The following is a 19,893-nucleotide window of genomic DNA, read 5'->3' as shown; positions in this document are numbered from 1 at the left end:
TCTCATGAATAAGTAAAATCTTAAAAAAAAAAAAAAAAAAGAATTCCAAAATTAAAAATGTTTGCTTCAGAGGACACTATCCAGACAGTGAAAAGCCAACCCACAGGATGGGAGAAAACCGTCTGACAAAGGACTGGTATCCGGGATAGATGAAAGACCCTTACAACTCAAAAACTAAGAGACAGGGATCCCTGGGTGGCACAGCGGTTTAGCGCCTGCCTTTGGCCCAGGGCGCGATCCTGGAGACCCAGGATCGAATCGCACGTCAGGCTCCCTATATGGAGCCTGCTTCTCCCTCTGCCTGTGTCTCTGCCTCTCTCTCTCTCTCTCTCTCTGTGTGTGTGTGTGACTATCATGAATAAATAAATAAAATCTTTAAAAAAAAAAACAAAAAACTAAGAGACAGCCCAATTAAAAACTGGGCAAAGGATCCGAACAGACATTTCTTCAGACAAGATGATACACAAGCGGCCAACAAACACAGGAAAGAAAGCTCAACTCAAGCCATCATGGAAATACATTTCAAAACCACAGTGAGATACCACTTAACACCCACTAGGATAGCTATTATCAAAAAGACAGGCAATAACAAGTGTTGGCAGGATATGGAAAACTGGAACCCTCACATATTGCTGGTGGGATTGTAAAATGGCACAAGGATTTGGCAAACAGCTTGGCAGTCACTCAGAAAATTAAACAGAGCCACCATATGATCCAGCAATTCCAGTTCTAGATATATATACTCAAGAAAATCAAAAGCTTACATTGCACACACCAAAAAACTTACATACGAATGTTCATAGCAGCATTCATAATAGCCAAAGTGGAAACCCGAATTCCCAACTGATGAACAAACAAAATGTGAGGCAGCCATCGGAATATAATTCAGTCATAAAAAGGAAAGAAGTTTTGATACATGTTACAAGATGGAAAAATCTTCAAAACGTTAAGTGAAAGCATCCAGATTCATAAGACCACATGTTGTAGGATTCAATTTACACAAAATGTCCAAAGAGGCAAATCTGCAGACACAGAACATAGATTAGTGGTTGTCAGGAGCTGGCAGGGGAGGTGGTGGTAGAGTGTCTGTTAATGGGCACACGATTTCTTTTAGGGCCGATTCAATTCTTCTAGTTAGTGTTGATGGCTGCTTTTAGAATATGTAAATTCTCAATAAAGGTGTGAAAAAAAGACCTCGAGATGTGTAGGATGTGGGGGAATTGGAATTCTCATGTAATGCTGTTAGAAACATAAAATGATACTACCACTTTTTAAGAAACTGGCCAACTATTTTCCAAAGTTAGCTGTATACTTAGCATGTGACCCACCAATCCCACATCTAGGCATGTACCCAAGAGAAAGGAAAATTTATGTTCACATAAAATCCTGACACAACCATACACAATTGTTTATATATAGCAGCTTAATTCATAATCATGTAAATAACCCAATATTCATCAAAAGATGGATATACATATTGTAATATACACACACAACAGAATACCACTCAACAATTAAAAGCAAACTATTGATATGCATTGTATGAATGGATCTCAATTATGCCAAGAGAGGAAAGCCAGAAGGAAGAAACAGAATGAAAGAAAAACAGAAAAAAAGAAAGAAAACTATATTGTGGGGGGATCCCTGGGTGGCGCAGTGGTTTGGCGCCTGCCTTTGGCCCAGGGCGCGATCCTGGAGACCCGGGATCGAATCCCACATCGGGCTCCCGGTGCATGGAGCCTGCTTCTCCCTCTGCCTCTCTCTCTCTCTCTCTCTCTCTCTCTGTGACTATCATAAATAAATAAAAATTAAAAAAAAAAAAAAAGAAAAGAAAACTATATTGTTCCATTCATACAAAAGTCTAGGAAATATAAATTGATCATAACACAGAGTAGGACAGTGGTTGCTTGGAATGGGGATAGGGAGACAGGGAGGAAAGGAGAGGAGGGATTACCTAGGGGGGAAAAGGAAATTCTGGGGGGTGAGGGACATGTTTACTACCTTAATTGTGATGATGGCTTCATAGACACACACATGTCAAAACACATCAAATATGTTTTAAATGTGTGCAATTTCTAATGTGTCAATTACACTCAATTATACTTGAATCTATTTATTTTTTAAAAAAAAACAGTACCTGCAAGGCCTCCTGGTCTGGTGGGGCCTGCCCTGGCCTGCGGTACATGCTCAGCATTTCCTGCAGCACCTTCACATGGCTCCGAACCTCCTCCACAGCACTGACTCTCTTGGACACCTTCTCTGATTTCTCTTGTTCCTTTCAGAAGAGAGAGGATGGAGGTGAGGGAGCAGAAGATAATGCTTGAGCAAGGGGCGGGAAAGAGGCACTGCGTTGGCAAGCTCAGGGAAGTTACTAGAACACTGAGTGGGCGGGAGTGTTCACTCAGTGGGCGAAAAAAACACTCTGAGCCCAGGATCTCTGCAAAAGGCAATGCAGTCCAGGGACCAGGCGGTCCACTGCTTCATACTACCAGCTTTAACCCCTTTGAAAACCAGATTCCCCAACTAGACTCACTGGGACAGAAACTGGGGTCTGTGAGTGCTTTGGGCTCTTACATAAAAGTACTTGGGAAGTATACAGCATGACTCTGCTTCCAGTCATATCCTGCTGCCCTCAGGGGACCCTCAGCTGTGCCCCCATTCTGGGCCCAGAGGCACTCTCTTTCCCCGGACAACTGTGTACCCAGGCCCTCAAGCACACACATCCTGAGTTCTGCAGAACACATTGGAAAAATTCCCACCTCCTTGACCAAGTTCTTGATTAGTCTGTTTGCAGCCTGAAGATCCTCAGGGTGGTTGCTCTTCAGAAGCCTTGTCAGAAGCTAAAGAATGAACACGAAGAGCAGGTGAGATGACCTCCCATGTTAAATGGCCCAGAGCAGTAGCAGCAGTAATACAGGAATCCTGACAACAGCTCCTCATTTCCCATGCATTCTCTTACCAAGTCCCCAGGATAAGAATATGTAGGTATTAAGACTATCCCCCACAGACCACTCGTTTTCAATACCAGTAAGAAGGTGAAAGGGGTACCCCCCAGGAGACATTTGGCAAAGACTAGAGTCATTTCTGGTTGTCACACCTGGGAGTGCTACTGGCATCTAGGGGGTAGAGGCTGGTATACTATAAACTCCCTACAGTAAACAGGACAGCCCCCAACAAGAAAATTATCTGGACCAAAATGTCACTAGTGCTGAGGTTGTCCTGGGCCATACACTCTATGATGGGACACACCAATCAGTGATCTTGTTCGCTTTATTCCCAACGTCTAGCAGAACACCATGCACATGGAACTCACTGAGTTGTCACTGATGCAGTAAAGATGGCTACACTGAACCCTAGAGTGTGTAAGTAACTTTGCCCAGGTGATGCAGAATTCTCTTTCTGCAAAGTCCATGCCATCTCTCCTCTTCCCACCCTCTGTAACTATTAAAGCATCAGCAGGAGAAGAGCCAGAGAGAAAGGCAGCCCAGAACCTAGTACAACCCTGCCTTTCTGACCCCATGGCCATGGAACCTCTAGGTCCAAAGGAAGGGTACAGCTGAGAGGTGCAGTTAGAGGCAGAGGGAACCCAAGCCAGACTCAGACAGCCTGAAGCTTTCCTGGTACTCACTTCCCAGAACCTGTATGTGACCAAGAACAGTAATGACCAAAAGCACAGCCCCACCAGTGCTCAAGAGCCCTCTTCCCATTCAGAGGCACTCTAAAGCTATCCCTAGGTCTTTGTCCCTCTCCTTACTGATGTATGAGAAGCAACAATTATGGGAAGCAATAGCAGAAGGAGAATGTGTAGGATCAGGCTTACTGGCGCGCGCGCGCACACACACACAGAAAAGAGACTTGAGCCAATATACAGCTGATTCTTTCCACCATCTTCTCCTAATACCACACATACACTGGATACAACTGACCATTCACATTGCCCACTTGGGTTATCCTTTTGTACCTTCTTTCCCTCAGAACGCTTATACAGATAAGCATGGAGGGAACAAAGAACATGGCATTTATTATTTGGCCCTATCCATGAAGAAAACATTCAGATCTGTGCTACCTGACTCTAAGAGCCTGCTCCAGAGAGAACTCACTAACCCACCTCCCCATAGTTCCCCAATCTTTGGTCCAGGGATCAGAGTACATGCCAGGGGTATTTCAGGAGAGTTCCTAAAAGGGGTCTGATCAGATTCCAAGTCGGCCACCAAGGTCAGGGAGGGGCTCCTTACCTTGGACTTTTCTTCATCAGCATCAAAGATAGAGCTCTTGGGCCAGGGGGAAGGTGGAGGCAAAATTTTATCCACTGGTAGTTTAGGGTCTTGCTTGATGATTCCTAAAACATACAATTTGTGAAGTTAAGATACAGATATGGGTACTCCTGGACTTCAATAGCATGCAGCATAAAGTCCAGAAACTCCCAGCTCCTGATATCCCACTGGGGAAACACTTTGTCAATGACTTTTTTTTTTTTTTTTTAAGATTTGATTCATTTATTCATGAGAAACACAGAGAAGAGGCAGAGGGAGAAGCAGGCTCCATGCAGGGAACCTGATGTGGGACTCGATCCCAGAACTTCAGGATCATGCCCTGAGTCAAAGGCAGACGCTCAACCGCTGAGCCACCCAGGGATCCCTGTCAATGACTTTAAAGGGAAAGATCCAGGGAATGATCAAGGCTCTGCATCCTCCTTCAGGCGATTCCAAAGACCCAGAACCAAAACAGGGGACATCAGAGCCAAACTAAGTGAGATCAGAACCATACCCTAGAGCTTGTGGGCTGTGGCCCTTGCGCTATAAAAATACTGATCATTGTATGCAGGTACAAAACCTCCCAGGACCCAGAAATTACTGTAGGATCCACCACACTCCCAAGAACAGTGAGTACATGTGACAGAGCAAAATAGTCCATCCTAAATCCAGGTTCCTTCTACAGAGCTCTACAGACTCCCAGCCTCTGCACAGGACACAGAAAGGCATGAACTACATCACTCTAACCCTGACGACACGACACTGGACAACCTACAAATCCACTGCTTTTCTTGAATCTAATAAAGAGTGGAGATCACAAGGCAAGAAATAACCTGAAATCTAAGGAAAGGCAGCGCCTCCAAGTCAAGATGGAAGGCAACACCAAGGCGAATTCAGATAAAATTGTTTCTAAATTGTTTACAGGCCAGTGTGAGCTAGCAAGAGAACACAGAACCTTTATTTTTTTTTTTTAAGATTTTATTTATTTATTCACGAGAGACACAAAGAGAAAGAGAGAGAGGCAGAGACACAGGCGGAGGGGAGAAGCAGGCTCCACGCAGGGAGCCCAACATGGGACTCGATTCCGGGTCTCCAGGATCACACCCTGGGCTGAAGGCGGCACTAAACCGCTGAGCCACCCGGGCTTGCCCAACACAGAACCTTTAGGCCCCTAACACACAAGAGGGACAGGCTCTTCTCCAGGCACTCTTGGAAAGACAATGGGAAAGGCCTGCTGTCCCACCTATGCCCTTCTCCCTCCCTCCAGAACAAACACCTTCAACTGCTGGGGAAGGACAATAAACCCTATAGTCCTCAGAGCAGCAGTGGGAAATCTACTGCAGCTTGAGAACAGAAGAGAAAGCCTTGTGCCACTAGGGGAAGGGCAGGATCACACACAGGCCCTACTGAAACCCAGGACATGGTGCCCACCTAAAATCAAGGCCTACAACGAATTATGACGCCTACCCCTTACCAGGCTAACTGGCATTGGGTAAGAAGTCATAACAATCAACTATTAAGAAAGTATCTGGGGATCCCTGGGTGGCGCAGTGGTTTGGCGCCTGCCTTTGGCCCAGGGCGCGACCCTGGAGACCCGGGATCGAATCCCACATCAGGCTCCCGGTGCATGGAGCCTGCTTCTCCCTCCGCCTGTGTCTCTGCCTCTCTCTCTCTCTCTCTCTGTGACTATCATAAATAAATAAAAAAAAAAATTAAAAAAAAAAAAATTTTTTTAAAAAAAAAGAAAGTATCTGGAAAAAAACCCTCTCTGAGCAAAAAAAAGGAAGACCTAACACTGAGATGAAGCAAATATGGAGAAAAACTCTAGCAAATCAGCTCCCACACTCAACACAAGCCAACATCGTAGGAATTTAAAATCTGGTATAGTGAGTGAGGGTAACCATAGCAACAGTAGTCTCAAACCCACCTCAACTCCTGTGTACAAGAAGGAAAGGTCTGCCCGTTTCAAGGGCGCAAAAATTATTTGTGTCAGCAGCACCTGGCTGGCTCAGTCAGTAGAGTTATGTGACTCTGGATCTCAGGGTTGTGAGTTCAAGCCCCATGTTGGATGCAGAGATTACTTAAAAATAAAATCTTTAAGAGGTGCCTGGGTGGCTCAGTCAGTTAAGTGTCTGCCTTTGGCTCAAGTCATGATCCCAGGGTCCTGAGATTGAGCCCTGCATCAGGATCTCTGCTCAGCAGGGAGTCTGCCTCTCCCTCTCCCCCTCCCACCCATTCACGCTCTCTCTCATTCACTCTCTCTCACTCTCTTGTTCATGCTCTAAGTAAATAAAATCTTAAAAAAGTAAAACAAAAATCTTAGAAAATCATGTGTCTCAGTCTCTACTGTCCTACACAAGATATCCAGCTTTCACTGAAAAAAAAAAAAAAACCAAAAAACAAAACACAAAGCACACAAAAAAACAAAAACAGATACCGTGAAGAGGAAATGCAATGTAAGCCATGGAGTCCGACCTTGTTTCTTCAGCATCTGGTAAGCGTCTCGGATCTTTATATCCTCCGGAAACCAGACAGTCCAACTGAAGAGTATTTCAATGACTCTTCCTTTCACTTTTTCTGTGGTCCAGGAACCTAGGTACTGAAAAGAAAAAGGCAAAAATTGTAAAGCTGTAAAGGACAGAGCAGACCAGCCAGCACGCACTACCAAGGAAGAGATGGCTGCTGAGATCCTGGGCAGTGAGATGCCCACAGCTGGTGGAGCTGGGAGGTGCTATAGGCCAAACTGCCTGGTAGCCAGCCACAGGTACCTCCTGGACTTCAAGGAGTCAGCCTCCACAGCTGCTCACATGAAGCCCACCACATACTAGGCCAGGTTAGAGCCACAGGAGAACACTCATTTGTTGAACGAGTCAAGATTAGTAAAAGAATATATTTGGTCTTTGTCCCTAGTTCCTGGCACAGTTTCAAACACCCTTGGAATTTCCTGAGTTATAGGAGTATCTTTTGTTATTCACAATGAGCCCCTTGGACCACACATGAGTTTATGGTAGCCATTCATGGGGAGCACCTAGTTTCAAGGGAGAGACTGACCACTTTCAGAAAAATCAACCATGTGATGACAGGGTTGGAACTTTCTTAAGCCAACCCCCAAGAGGGGAGAGAGCTGGAGACTGAGGCTAATCACAGCTAATGATTTACTCAAAATGCCTACATAACTGCAGATAAAAACTCTGAAACAACAAGGTTCAGAGAGCTTCCTAGTTAGAACACATGGATGTACCAGGACGGTGGTGTAGAAGCTCTGCTTCCTATTCCCCTCAAGACTGTGGTCTATGGATCTCTTCCATTTACATCCTTTATGACAAAAGGGTAATAGTGAATATAGTGCTTTCCTATCTTTTGTGAGTCTTTCTGATGAATTATGTACCTGGTGGGGGGGGGGGGTCATGGGAACCCCTGAATTTGCAGCTGGTCAGACTGCAGAGGAAGTAGCCTAGGGACAGCTGAGACCCCCGGCTGGTATCTGAAGTAGGCACGGTCTAAGTAGGACTGAGCCCTTCATGCATAAGGCCTGTGATCACTCTGGGTAGTTAGTGGCAGAACTGAAATGAATTAGATTGCAGGACCCACAGCTGGTTCAGAGAATTGCTGAGAAGTAGCAAAGGAGGGCTACATCCATGTTAGGCACCCAAGAACAGTGTTGCTAAGACAGGGGCTAGGAGAAAAGGTACAAGGACAGGCAAGAAAGGACATAAAACTTAAAGCCACACCTCGTATTTCTTGCCATCGCCACCAAAAAACCTGCCCTCAAGTGAGTTCCTCACCCCTCTAGGCCAGCCACCACAATGCTATCTTTGAAGGGAGAATGGGAAAATGCTGATAACCAAAGGCAGGGCTCAGCTGATGAGCATGACCAGCATCCTAGACCCTGAAGAATACTGGGGAAAGCCATCGAAAAAGATGTGACCACCAGCTGACCTGTGAGCTGGACCTGGGCAAACTAAGGTTTCTCACTCCCTCCGCTGTCCTTGGAATGCAGACACAGCCGTGAGACAATGATGTCGTGTGGAGAACACCTACATACTGCACCTCACTGAACCTCCATATGGCCTCCATATAAACCCTAACAATGTGGGATCTACTCACCTTGCTGCCACACAGGACAAGCCTTGTATCTAAGTTCTAGCATACAGAGGCCAACTTCAGATTCTACCTGGGAGACTCCAGAGAAGGTTACGAACCAACGAAGAGGAAAGCTTCCATACACAGGACATCCCCTCTCAGCTCTGTCACAAATCAGAGACTAGCTGGCAGGCTCTGCTGTGAGCAGGCCTACCTACAAAGGGGCACGAGGGTTTGAGGGCAGGGGGTAGGTACAGTACAATGAGCAAGCACAGTACAGCCAAGCCCAGGGTGCTCACCTTTGGGGACAACACTTTGATCAGCTCATTCAGGAAGCGGAATTTGGCCACCTCGCTGTGGAACTTCTCCCCGCAGTGGTTCATACACATCTCCAGCACCTGCACAGACATAGGACCCCCACAGGAAAAGGAAACCCATTGGCTTCGGGCTTGTCTCACAGCTGATGAGCATCTTCCAGAACGATGGCTAAGGTTTTCCTGAAGACTACAAAAACACTAAAGTTTGAGGAAGGAGGACATTTTCAGATTAAGAAAAAATGCTGCCTGTCTAATCTTACTGTAACTGCCAGGTTTCTGACCAAGAAAAAAGCTCAGTGGGGTGTACCCTGAGGCCACCCCACCTTTTAAGGAGAAGTCCTGGGCAGAAAAACTGGCTAAAGAATCACATCCTCCTCAGAGGCAGAGATCTGATATGTAACACACAAAGGACTGTTAAGCCAGAGGCGAACTTGCTGGCACTCCAGTGGCAATATGGGGCCTGCAATGTCTTCTTTGGTCTACACTGTTTACACTGGGCTTGCATCCTCCAGTGTTTCTATCCTCCATCAGCAGCTCAGTCCTTTATGTGACCAGTCAGGCCCTGTACATGAGGCCCTTGAACTTGCCAGCCCTGGTCTCAGGAAGATGAAAGAAAACCTTCTTCTCCTTGCCCCCAAGCAGGCTCAATGCTGTTCTTTATTTTATTTTAAAGATGTATTGATTTATTCATGAGAGATATAGAGATAGAGATAAAGAGAGAGAGAGAGAGAGAGACAGATAGAAGGAGAAGCAGGCTCCATGCAGGGAGCCCAATGTGGGACTCGATCTTGTAACTCAGGGATCACGCTCTGAGCTGAAGGCACACACTCAACCACTGAGCCACTCAGGCGTCCCTCAATGCTGTTCTTTAGAAAGAGACCTAGGATGGAGCAACCTGAGCACAGAACTCCCTATCAGATGCTCTCCACCACACTGAAACAGGTCTAAGGTCCAGCACTCTGTAGCTTCAAGGCAGGAAAGCTTAAGTGAAAGTGCAAGCCAAACTCACCGTTAAGGCATAAAGAGATTCTTTCTCTTGTGGAGACTGGATCTTGTGGGCCAGTAGCCAGGGTGCGTGGGTTGGGCTAAAGGAAAACAAAGAGACCTAGGCTGTGGGTGGAAAGGAAGAAACCAACCAGTATGGCTGAGTACACTCAGTCAAGCCGCCTCTCTTCCAGAAGTGCAGGTCCCAAAGCAGAGGTGGAGTGACAGGCACGCAGCCCACACACCTGTCCCTGAAGGCCAACACACCCTTGTCACAGTGACAATACCTGACATCCTCCTCCCTGCAGCCAACCCATCCCTAGAACTCCAAGCAGAGCACTCAGGGCCAGACCTGTGTGTAACCAGGTCATGAGCAGTAGACCCTGTCTGTCGGAGGACAAATGCTCAGTAAACACTGGAGTAGAAAGTGCAATCAAACTTTTTGTTCAGATGCAGAATATGCAGCATCATATAGATTAAACATGTGAGTGACTAATGTCTTCAGTTCCTATCTAGATGCTATGGACAAAAGAAACCAAATCAAATAAACAAACAAACAAACAAAACAACAACAACAACAAAAAACCAGAAACCAACAAAATCTTACCCTTCTCCTGACTTTTCTTAAGAAAGATGATATTTAATTTGCAGAGAAATCACTGATCTCTCTTGCATGGCTACATAACCTAGATACATTCTATCCATAATATCCAGGGGTCTCCTCAGCATTAGTGTCTTCAAACACTGCAATTTTTTCCCAAATGATTGCCAATTACAAACTGACTATTCTGTTTAAAGAACACAAAGCAAAAAAAAAAAAAAAAAAAAAAAAAAAAGAATTTGCTATTTCCAGAAAAATAACGTTTTTTGATCATAGAGGGGAATAAAGGTGGGGGGGGGAGGGGAGAAAGCCTCATTCTCTTTCTCTTAGGTAAAAAAGACCCAAGAGATAGAAGTGTCTACTCAGTCTGAGATATCCCAAGTCTTGTGTATGTGTGTGAAGGTCACCTTACCCATTGGGATCAGTGTTCACCTGGTCACAGAAATTCTGGATAGCTGACCAATCCTGTTCTGACACGCCTGGGTCTGTGGCTTTATCTGTCAAGGAAGTAAAAATAAAGTATAAAAAGAAAAATTCACACACATCCCCCCACCCCCAACAAATAAAGTAGCAGCCAAGGACTGTGACAGCACATCAGACCCAGCAAGCAGACAGCTGAAAGGGACAGGACTACGGCTGTGCTGTTGGCCACTATTAGGTACATGATATGGCTTCACTGAAGATCTGCTGACTGAATGAACAAGCAAGCTTTTGACTCCCCTTCCAGTGCAGGGGTGGACCTATGTGCGCCTCCTTCATGCCCCATCATTGGCCCTGCAATGAGGATGAGCAAGGGCCAGCCTCTGGGAGGCTGCTGCTAAGTTTCTTAGCTCTGTGATGATAAGATTAGGATATACCACAAGGCTCTGGGTGGTTCCACTTGGTCATCTCACCATCTCCTCAAAAACAATACCCCTAAGTCTAACCCTCAGCTTACTGAAATCCTCTCTGACCTCCCTATTAAGAAGCTTCTCCATGTGTCAGTGGCTTGTGCTCACTGACAAAAGGGAGCTGCTTGCATTCACTCCTCAAAATGCTGTTCCTTTCTATAAACTTACACATTCCTGGGGAGCCCAGATCCAATCATGCTACAGTCCCCTGCTCTAAAACATTATACGCAGATGAAATCTGAGGACACTAAGCATTGAAAGGAAGGGGGCAGAGCCACAGATATACCCGCAGAAGGGGGATTATGAGAAGGCCTAACATAAGACCATGCTCCACTGAGGGGAGGGACAATCTGTCCTCTTCCTGGTGCTGGAGGACAGCAGCTTCTCTCCTCCCACTGCTGCTGCCCAGAATTACTGTCCAGCCACTAAAGAAGAGTGTCCATCCCCCATGTCCTGGCCCAGATTAAACCAGGCCCTGCTCTCTCACAGGGGAACTGCTGAGAGGCCTCTTTTACCCATTCCTAACCCCCACCCCCCACTCCTTGCTGTCCAGCTTTCTGGGGCCTAACCATCCCACCAGTGAAAAAACCTTCCTGAAGGCTCCTGATATAAGCTCTACAACAGGCTGATTCTAGGGTCCCGTTTCTGATACCATTCCTTATGCCTGAACGTCTACTCCTCTCTTCTCAAAATCCTCTGGTTCTTCAAGGCCCATTTGAATTTCCACCTTCTCCTAAAACCTCCTCCCACTGCCCCACCCCTGCGTTTCTCCACCCTTCAGATGACTGAGGACTCCAAGGTCAAGCAGAGTTTAACCTTTCCTGACTGCAGTCACACTTCTGTCATCTGGAAGTCATGTGTCTCCTCAGCTCAGCAGTGAAATTCAAAAAGCCAACTCCATTCTAAGTGAAAACAGAAGACAAGGGAGACACTTGGCTTCTTCAGACTGTCACTGCCAGTATCCCCTCACCAATTCCTCCTCAAAGCCCTTTCCCTGTGCTCACTCTTGAAAATCCTATCCATTCTTTGAGCCCCAATTCAAATGCCTCCTCTTCATAAAGACTTCCTTGATCTGCCTCGCAGGGCCACAAAACAGAGGCCTCTCTTCCTTCTCAGAAGGCGCACATTCTATCTGCCCCTCTTCCAATGGAGATCTCTAGCTCCATCCTTGACTTGTGACATGTCCTTGGGCCCTGAGGGTCTCACCTCCCTCTACTATAAAGGAAAACAGTACCTTCCTCACAAGATAGTCCTGAGGTTCAAAAGAGAGTGTCTGAAGTGCCGGATACAGCAGCAAATATTGAAGTCATTCAAAAAGGACAGCTAACCTTATTGTTTATTATAATGCAGTCTCTGCCTTCTGCTTTAAAAACACCTGTATGTGACTTACTGCACCTAAAGGGAATAAAACTCTAGAAGGCAAAAAGCCATATATTTCCTGCAGAGCTTAGTACAATGCCTTCCTCAAAGGCACAAAATAATTACTCACAGGGCAGCCCAGGGGGCTCAGTGGTTTAGCACCACCTTCAGCCCAGGGCGTGAGCCTGGAGACCCGGAATCAAGTCCCACGTCAGGCTCCCTGCATGGAGCCTGCTTCTCCCTCTGCCTGTGTCTCTGCCTCTCTCTCTCTCTCTCTGTCTCTCATGAGTAAATAAATAAAATCTTAAAAAAAAAACAGTAATAATAATTACTCATGAAATAAATTATTTAAAGCAGAAATCTCTCAGAGATCCTGATTAAGGAGGCCTGACTCGGGATCCCTGGGTGGCGCAGCGGTTTAGTGCCTGCCTTTGGCCCAGGGCGCGATCCTGGAGACCCGGGATCGAATCCCACATCAGGCTCCTGGTGCATGGAGCCTGCTTCTCCCTCTGCCTGTGTCTCTGCCTCTCTCTCTCTCTCTCTGTGACTATCATAAATAAATAAATAAAGATTAAAAAAGAAAAAGAAAAACATCCTCTTTTAAAAAAAAAAAAAAGGAGGCCTGACTCATCTAAAATAATTCTGATTTTGGCTTCCTGAAGTTTTAAGTTCACTACCAGGTCCTGCTTGATGCCTCTGGGCATTCGGACTTCAACACATGACTGGACCTAGAGCAGAGATAGGCAAGATCCACCCTTCCTCCTCCTGTACCCCTTCCTCTGCCACCAAGTAAAAAGAGTAAGACAGGCACCTGCTTTTCCACAGAAAGGAAGACACTTCTATGAGGTTAAGTCATGTTCCAGACCCTTAACCAAGGCCAAGCAGCAAGATCTATAAAGTGTGAGAGTATCTGTGTCATGATGATTTCCTCAAAGTCTATCCCACCCTGAAATAATAGCAATAATGGTATTAGATGCTTTTTTTTTTTTTTTTTTTGTAAAGAAGTTACTATGTGTCAGCCACCAGGCTGAGGGCTTCCCAGGCCTCTCTTCTGTCCAGTCCTCAGAAGGGAGATGACCACTATCCTCTCACTATTTTATAGGCAGAGACTTGCCCAGCCACACAAGCCGGAAAACAACAGCAACAAAACTTCATTCCTAGGTCTGCCCCAAGCCAGGGCCCAAACATTTCTCCCAGTTCCTTGACAGAGATAAGTCCTCTTTGGGAACTAGTTTCCTTGACTTTCTCACCACTGAGTTATCAGCTCCCTAAAGCAGGAAAACCTGTCTCATTCACCTTCACATCCTCCAGCACCCAGAATAGTCATTGGCACAAATATCTACTGAATGAACAAATGATTCACCTTTTGCTACGCAGGGCCTGGCCAATTGGCTGAACCTATTTCTGACTCCAGGAGAGGGCTATTACAGAAATAACTGGGTCTCCCACAACATAATGCCAGCCTGCCAAGTTGCTTCAGGAGCCTTGTGCAGCTCCAGAGAGAACCCCCCAGAAACCCAGCAGCTGGATCAGGCTACAGCACCAACCCAGATTTGCAGGACACTCCTCTGCTCCAAGGAGTGGCTGGCGGCCAGCAGGGCACGGCCAAGGAAAGACTCAAAGAACCCCTTCTCTGCTTCTCAGGACTGCCACAGCCCCACCAAGGGCTACCTCAGCCATTAAAGTGGTTTCTGTAACTGGCACTTCGGCAGGACAAGTATCACTAGTGCCATACATCTGCTTCATAAAAGCAGTGTTTCTATGCATTTCAAGCCTGCTACACAGTGAGAGGTATTAAGAAAACAGCTGAGACCTTCGGCAGTGAGTGACATGGCTCATCTAAGAGTGACTAAATCTGAAGCCAAATCATCTCATACCAGATGCCAACTAACCACGAGAGTCCTGACTCTGGTGCCAGGAGCAGCCTATGCTGATAAGAGGAACCCTGAGGCTGTGAGGAAGGAGTCACCTCAAGGAACATTTAGAATTCAATCCTTCGGGAAGTATCCACTGACCCCTACAGTCCAGCAGTCATTCAATCAAGCACACGACAGAAGCCCAAGACCCACCATAGGAATGTCCTATGCTAGGCTCCAAGATAAAGAATGAGCTCAGCCCTCAGGAAGCTGGGAGAGTATAAATAGACTGCAACTTGATCACCGAGAGGCACAAAAGTGGGGCTGGAAGGAAGACAGGACATATCACCTGGGAGCAGGTCCAGGTGGAAGGAAGACAGGGATTTACTGAGCACCCCACGCTAAGCAATGTAAGATGGCACCTAGCCCCTGGAACCACTGCTATGGCTACAATCCCAGAGACCAAAGGGACCCAGTACTGCTTTTAACAGCACAGGACTGGCAACAACCTCAAAGGCCCTTTAATAGGGAACTGGTTAAAACGATTATAATATACCCATACAATGGGATGTAGGTTTTCAGAACCAAGAATGAGGCATCTCTCTATGCAGTCATAGAGAATTGAACCACCAAAATCAATTAAGTTTGGGGGTTGGGAGGCTGCAGAATGCACAGAAGCTGCTGTTTGCATTTTTAAAGCATGAGCTTCTGGTAACAACTTCCTTCCCCCCTCCTCTAATTCTTATTAAATTCTAGTTCGTTAACATATAGCGTAATACTGTTTCAGGAATAGAATCCAGTGATTCATCACTTCAGCTTCCTGATACTCCTTTGACAAACTACTCCTCCACCAGTTCTACATCTAAAGTTTTCCCTTTTTTCTCCTACTAAGCCAATATGAGTTTTGGGCCACTCACAATATATCTAATAATATCTATGTGCCAGGCCCTATTCAAGTGCTTCACATGTATTAAGCAGCCCAAGGACAGATTACAACTCTCTTCATCTTCAAGACACAGCTGCCCTACTTGCTGAGACATAGTCTGTTAGTGACCTGAGCTTGGCAGTCCTCAGACCCCACATAAAATGACTTCCTTCTCCATCTAGCCCAGATACACAGGGCATTCTTGCAGCTACACTCCTGTGCTTCCCATAGCCTCAACCCCTCTACCTCCTTGTCCCTCTATTGTACCCACTCCACTGTGCCTCACATCCTAGCAAATCCAGTTGTTTTTTGTTTTTTAAGATTTTATTTATTTATTCATGAGAGACACACAGAGAGAGGCAGAGACATAGGCAGAGGGAGAAGCAGGCTTCCTGTGAGGAGCCCGGTGTGGGACTCAACCCTAGGACCCCAGGATCATGCCCTGAGCCAAAGGCAGATGCTCAACTGCTGAGCCACGCAGATGCCCGGCAAATCCAGTTTAAACCACAATTCGCCTCCTCTGATCCTACAAGCGGTGAAGAATCACACAACCATAAAGACTACAAGAAATATTTCTGGTTGGCAGTCAACACTCCGAAGTACAAACTCCAAGAACCTCTCTAAACTCAGAAGATCTCAAGTGTGAAGGGAGAAGATACTCCTGCCCTTCTCCCTGAGGGAACATTTGGCAGTATCTGGAAACATTTTATGCTTTCTGTGGGCATTCTGGCATATGCTATTGGCATCTAGTGGGTTGAAGCCAGGGATTCCACTAAACATCCTATAATGCATGGGCAGACCCCAACAGCACAGAATTATCAGACCCAATATGTCAAGAGTGTCCAGGTTGAGAGACTCTGCTCTGGAGCATCCGAGTGGGCTCCCCTGTTTTCCTCACCAGCATTTCCCAAACTTCCCCACCTCCTTCCTCAAGCCCCAAGTTCTACCTCAGCCCAGGCTCAGCAGGGAATGGTGGCAGTGACGCTGAACCTTATTTGCATGTGTAATCATCTTTATCTCCTTCCCCCAACATTTGGAAAAACAAAAGGTGCTCTTCCTCTTTGTGAAGCCAAGTCACCCCTTTCTGCTCTGGCTCTGACCTCCCTCAGCACCTGCAAGCTCTTTGCCAAGGGCTCCAGCATTGGACTTGGAATTTAAGGGCAGTTCCCCAAAGGAAGAACAGCGTGGAGGGGCTTACACGTGCCCCTCTCCTTATGAGATCTCCTTTACACCTGAATTCCCTCTAACTACCCTTCTCCTTCCTTTCAAAAACACCATTTACAAAAAAAAAAAAAAAAGGCTAGTGACCAGAGGCAACATGCTCACTACACCAGACAAACTTTATATTTCAGAGCAGTTGTTGCCAATTCTTCAAAACTCAAGATTCCATATAAAAATATAGTTTCTAGGGCAGCCTGGGTGGCTCAGCAGTTTAGCGCTGCCTTCAGCCCAGGGTGTGATCCTGGAGACCCGGGATCAAGTCCCATGTCAGGCTCCCTACATGGAGCCTGCCTCTCTCTCTCTCTCTCTCTCTCTCTCTCTCTCTCTCTCTGTGTCTCTCATGAATAAATAAATAAAATCTTTTTTTTTTTTTTTTTAAAGATTTTATTTATTCATGAGAGACAGAGAGAGAGAGAGAGGCAGAGACACAGGCAGAGGGAGAAGCAGGCTCCATGCACCGGGAGCCCGACGTGGGATTCGATCCTGGGTCTCCAGGATCGCGCCCTGGGCCAAAGGCAGGTGCCAAACCGCTGCGCCACCCAGGGATCCCTAAATAAATAAAATCTTAAAAAAATATATATTAGCTTCTAGCTCTACCTGAAAAATCAGAAGATGTAGCACCTTTGGGATCACAGCCTAAAATTGCTGAAGAACCCCCCCCCCCCTTCTTGGGCAGTCAGGTTCCATGCTGTCCTCTCATCCAGCCCACTTGACTCTTTCTGGCAACTCCTCTAGGCCTGTCCACCACCTCCTCATCAACAGCCTTCAGTGCCCACTACTTAACTCAAATGTATCTCATAGTAACCTTTTATTTTTCATAAAGATTTCATTCATTTATTTGAGACAGAAAGAGGGAGAATGCTGGTGCACCGGCAGGGGGAAAAGGGGGGAGGAAAAGCAGATTCCCCACTGAGCAGGGAGCCCAATGCAGCTGACCCCCAGGACCCAGAGAGGCAGCCGCCTAACCAACTGATCCACCCAGGTACCCCTCATCAGTAACCTTTCAGTTGCCAAATTCAAAGATCCCCCTTCTTCTGCCTCACCCCTACTCTATCTTTCTGCACCAACTATGCCGTTCCTTTGAAGAGAGAAGATCAGTGGCTCTCCATCCTCCCAGCTTTCTCCTGCCTATGTCAGCTCCACGTTCCAGGTCAGGCTGCTTTCCCCACCTGCTTCCTACATGCTGAGGTTCTCCATGCTCTATCTGCAAACCTCTGCTCTTGTTATCATACAACACTGCCTGCCTGGGCAAGCTCTCTGCCAGTGAGCTGAAGATTCTCACACTTATCTCCGGCTCTTGCCCTCTCTGCCTAGAGAGTCTCTCTTTGGCTGTGCCACTTGCACCTCAAACTCTACAACTCAACCATCTCTTCTTAAACTAGCCCTCCCCACAGGTGACACATTTTTAACCAACCGGTTACCCAAGTCGGAAACCTGGGGTCCATCCTAGACTCCTCCTAGTCTCCATTCAGATACATCAAGGGTGCTGATTAGGGACGCCTGGGTGGCTCAGTGGTTGAGTGCCTGCCTTTGGCCCTGGGCGTGACCCTGGAGACCCAGGATCGAGTCCCACATCGGGCTCCCTGTATGGAGCCTGCTTCTCCCTCTGCCTGTGTCTCTGCCCCCCCCCCCTCTCTCTGTGTCTCTCATGAATGAATAAATAAAATCTTAAAAAAAAACAACGGTGCTGATTGTGCCTGCTAATTATGTCTACTGTCAGGCCCAATGCCTTCGCCTCCACTTCAACCCCTAAGCACCACTGAAACAGCTTTTTATTTACTCTCCCTGCCTGGCCTCATCGCCTTAACCAATCTGGCTCCACATCGCTGCAGGTGATGCTTTCAATAGGTGTACTGGTCAGATGCTCCGGCTGAAAACCCCACCCCCACCCGGCCACGAGATAAAATATAAATTCCTTTTTGCAGCCTCCAGGCCCCAATTAGCCCTGCAGACTCTTCTCCGGGCTCTTTGTTCTTGAGGCTGTACACTCCAGCGGTACCCACTGCTGGTTCCCAGAACGCTCCACACCCGTCCCCAGCTTTTACACATGCAGTTTCCTGTGCCTGAGACACTGTCACCTCCACTGTCCCCTCAAACGCTATGTGCGCTGCGACAAACGCCAGGTAAGCCCATCAACTCCTACCACTACAAGTTAAGCCAAGGCTGCCCGCACCCCACAATTCGCCTTAGCTATGTAACAAAGGTGCCCTTTCGGTGGGCTTGGACCCACTAAACAAGGTCTTTGGGATCAAGGACCCTGTGTTACCCATCTCAGGATGCCCGGCACCTAACAGAGCCCAACACAAGGCGCACAGTCTGCATCCTCCTTGAATTTCAATTCCTCGCCGGTTACCGTGCCCACGGGACTGTCCTGAAGTTTACCATACGCGTCAGTCCGGCCAGAGTAAACACGCACAAAAGGTATGAAGGGCTTGTTTTGACATTAACGACAGCAGCCTGATAGGGATCGCAAGAGGTTCGCAAGAGGTTCCCCGGCTTGCACGAGCCTCCTTCCGTGTCAATGTCCTCATCTCCAAGGCGGCGTTAGTGATAGAAGCTGCCTCTTGGGGTCGTGATGGGGATGAACAGCGGCTGAGACGCCTCGAGCACCGGGCTTGACACAAAAGAGAAGCTGCACAGTGGGGAGCCACTACGTGAACGGAGCTGGCGGCGGAGGACGGCAGTGGCGGCGAGCAGAGCGCCAGGGCGCAGTCCGCCGCCCGCCAGGCGGGATCCGGGGCCGTCCCCGCGCCCGGCCCGGGCCCCTGCCCGCGGCCACCTGCCTGCCGCCGCCGCCGCCGCCGCCGCCGTGTCGGAAGAGAGGCCCGGGGACGCGGGAAGCCAGGCCCCCCGCCGAGGGGCGGGCCCGCTACTCACTGAGCCACAGCTCCAGCGCCGCCGCCGCCGGCCCCGGGGGCCCGCCGGCCGCCTCGCCCCCCGCCGCGGCCCCGGCCCCCGCCGCCACCGTCGCCGCCGCCGCCATGGCCCCAGCCCCGCTGCTCCAGCCGCGGCGGCCCCTGCCCTCCAGCCGCCGCCGTCCGGCGCGCTCCGGGGCTGCCGACGCGGCAGACGCGGGCGGGCACGTGACGGGGCGGGGTCTGCGGCGGCCCCGCCCACCGACCAGGCCCCGCCCCCGCCCCGCAGGCCTGCGCGGGGGTGGGGCGGGGCCGGGAGCGGGGGGCCCGGGGCTGGGGGCGCTGCCTCCGCGGCCGCTGAGTTTACTCGGGTCTAACGGTCGAAGCCCATCCAGCCAACTTCGCGAGGCCTGCGTGCTCGCGTCCTTCAGGAGTATTCTGGTCTACAAGCATGCAAATGAATTGTCCTGGGAAGATACAACCGCCTCCATGTGGAAAAACCAGTTTGTCTCCATTTGCATGTTCATTTCAATATTCCAGATCTATAAA

The 19,893-nt window shown here is 48.1% G+C and overlaps 1 protein-coding gene across 4 annotated transcripts in view; it reads right to left on the bottom strand.

Moving 5' to 3' along the window:
- GGA2 (golgi associated, gamma adaptin ear containing, ARF binding protein 2) overlaps window positions 1-19,523 on the bottom strand; it is a 34,333-nt gene extending 14,810 nt beyond the window's left edge. Inside the window, exons 1-8 of one of the 4 annotated variants that reach the window (XM_072751354.1) lie at window positions 19,367-19,523; window positions 10,651-10,735; window positions 9,663-9,738; window positions 8,636-8,734; window positions 6,729-6,852; window positions 4,236-4,339; window positions 2,760-2,840; window positions 2,138-2,275 (exon numbers count right to left, since the gene is read on the bottom strand). In XM_072751354.1, the coding sequence (XP_072607455.1) occupies window positions 2,138-2,275; window positions 2,760-2,840; window positions 4,236-4,339; window positions 6,729-6,852; window positions 8,636-8,734; window positions 9,663-9,738; window positions 10,651-10,735; window positions 19,367-19,472 (813 nt within the window). In that variant the 5' untranslated portion in view covers window positions 19,473-19,523. Of the gene's footprint in view, window positions 1-2,137; window positions 2,276-2,759; window positions 2,841-4,235; window positions 4,340-6,728; window positions 6,853-8,635; window positions 8,735-9,662; window positions 9,739-10,650; window positions 10,736-11,944; window positions 12,031-18,871; window positions 19,198-19,366 lie in introns of those variants that run through there. The other 3 variants (XM_072751355.1, XM_072751353.1, XM_072751356.1) reach the window with 3 other exon arrangements.
- Between the last annotated feature and the right edge of the window lie 370 nt (window positions 19,524-19,893).

The sequence above is a fragment of the Vulpes vulpes genome, chromosome 3, assembly GCF_048418805.1.
Source record: "Vulpes vulpes isolate BD-2025 chromosome 3, VulVul3, whole genome shotgun sequence".
In the NCBI taxonomy this organism is placed as follows: Eukaryota; Metazoa; Chordata; class Mammalia; order Carnivora; family Canidae; genus Vulpes; species Vulpes vulpes.
This window is presented reverse-complemented; position numbering and strand designations above follow the sequence as displayed.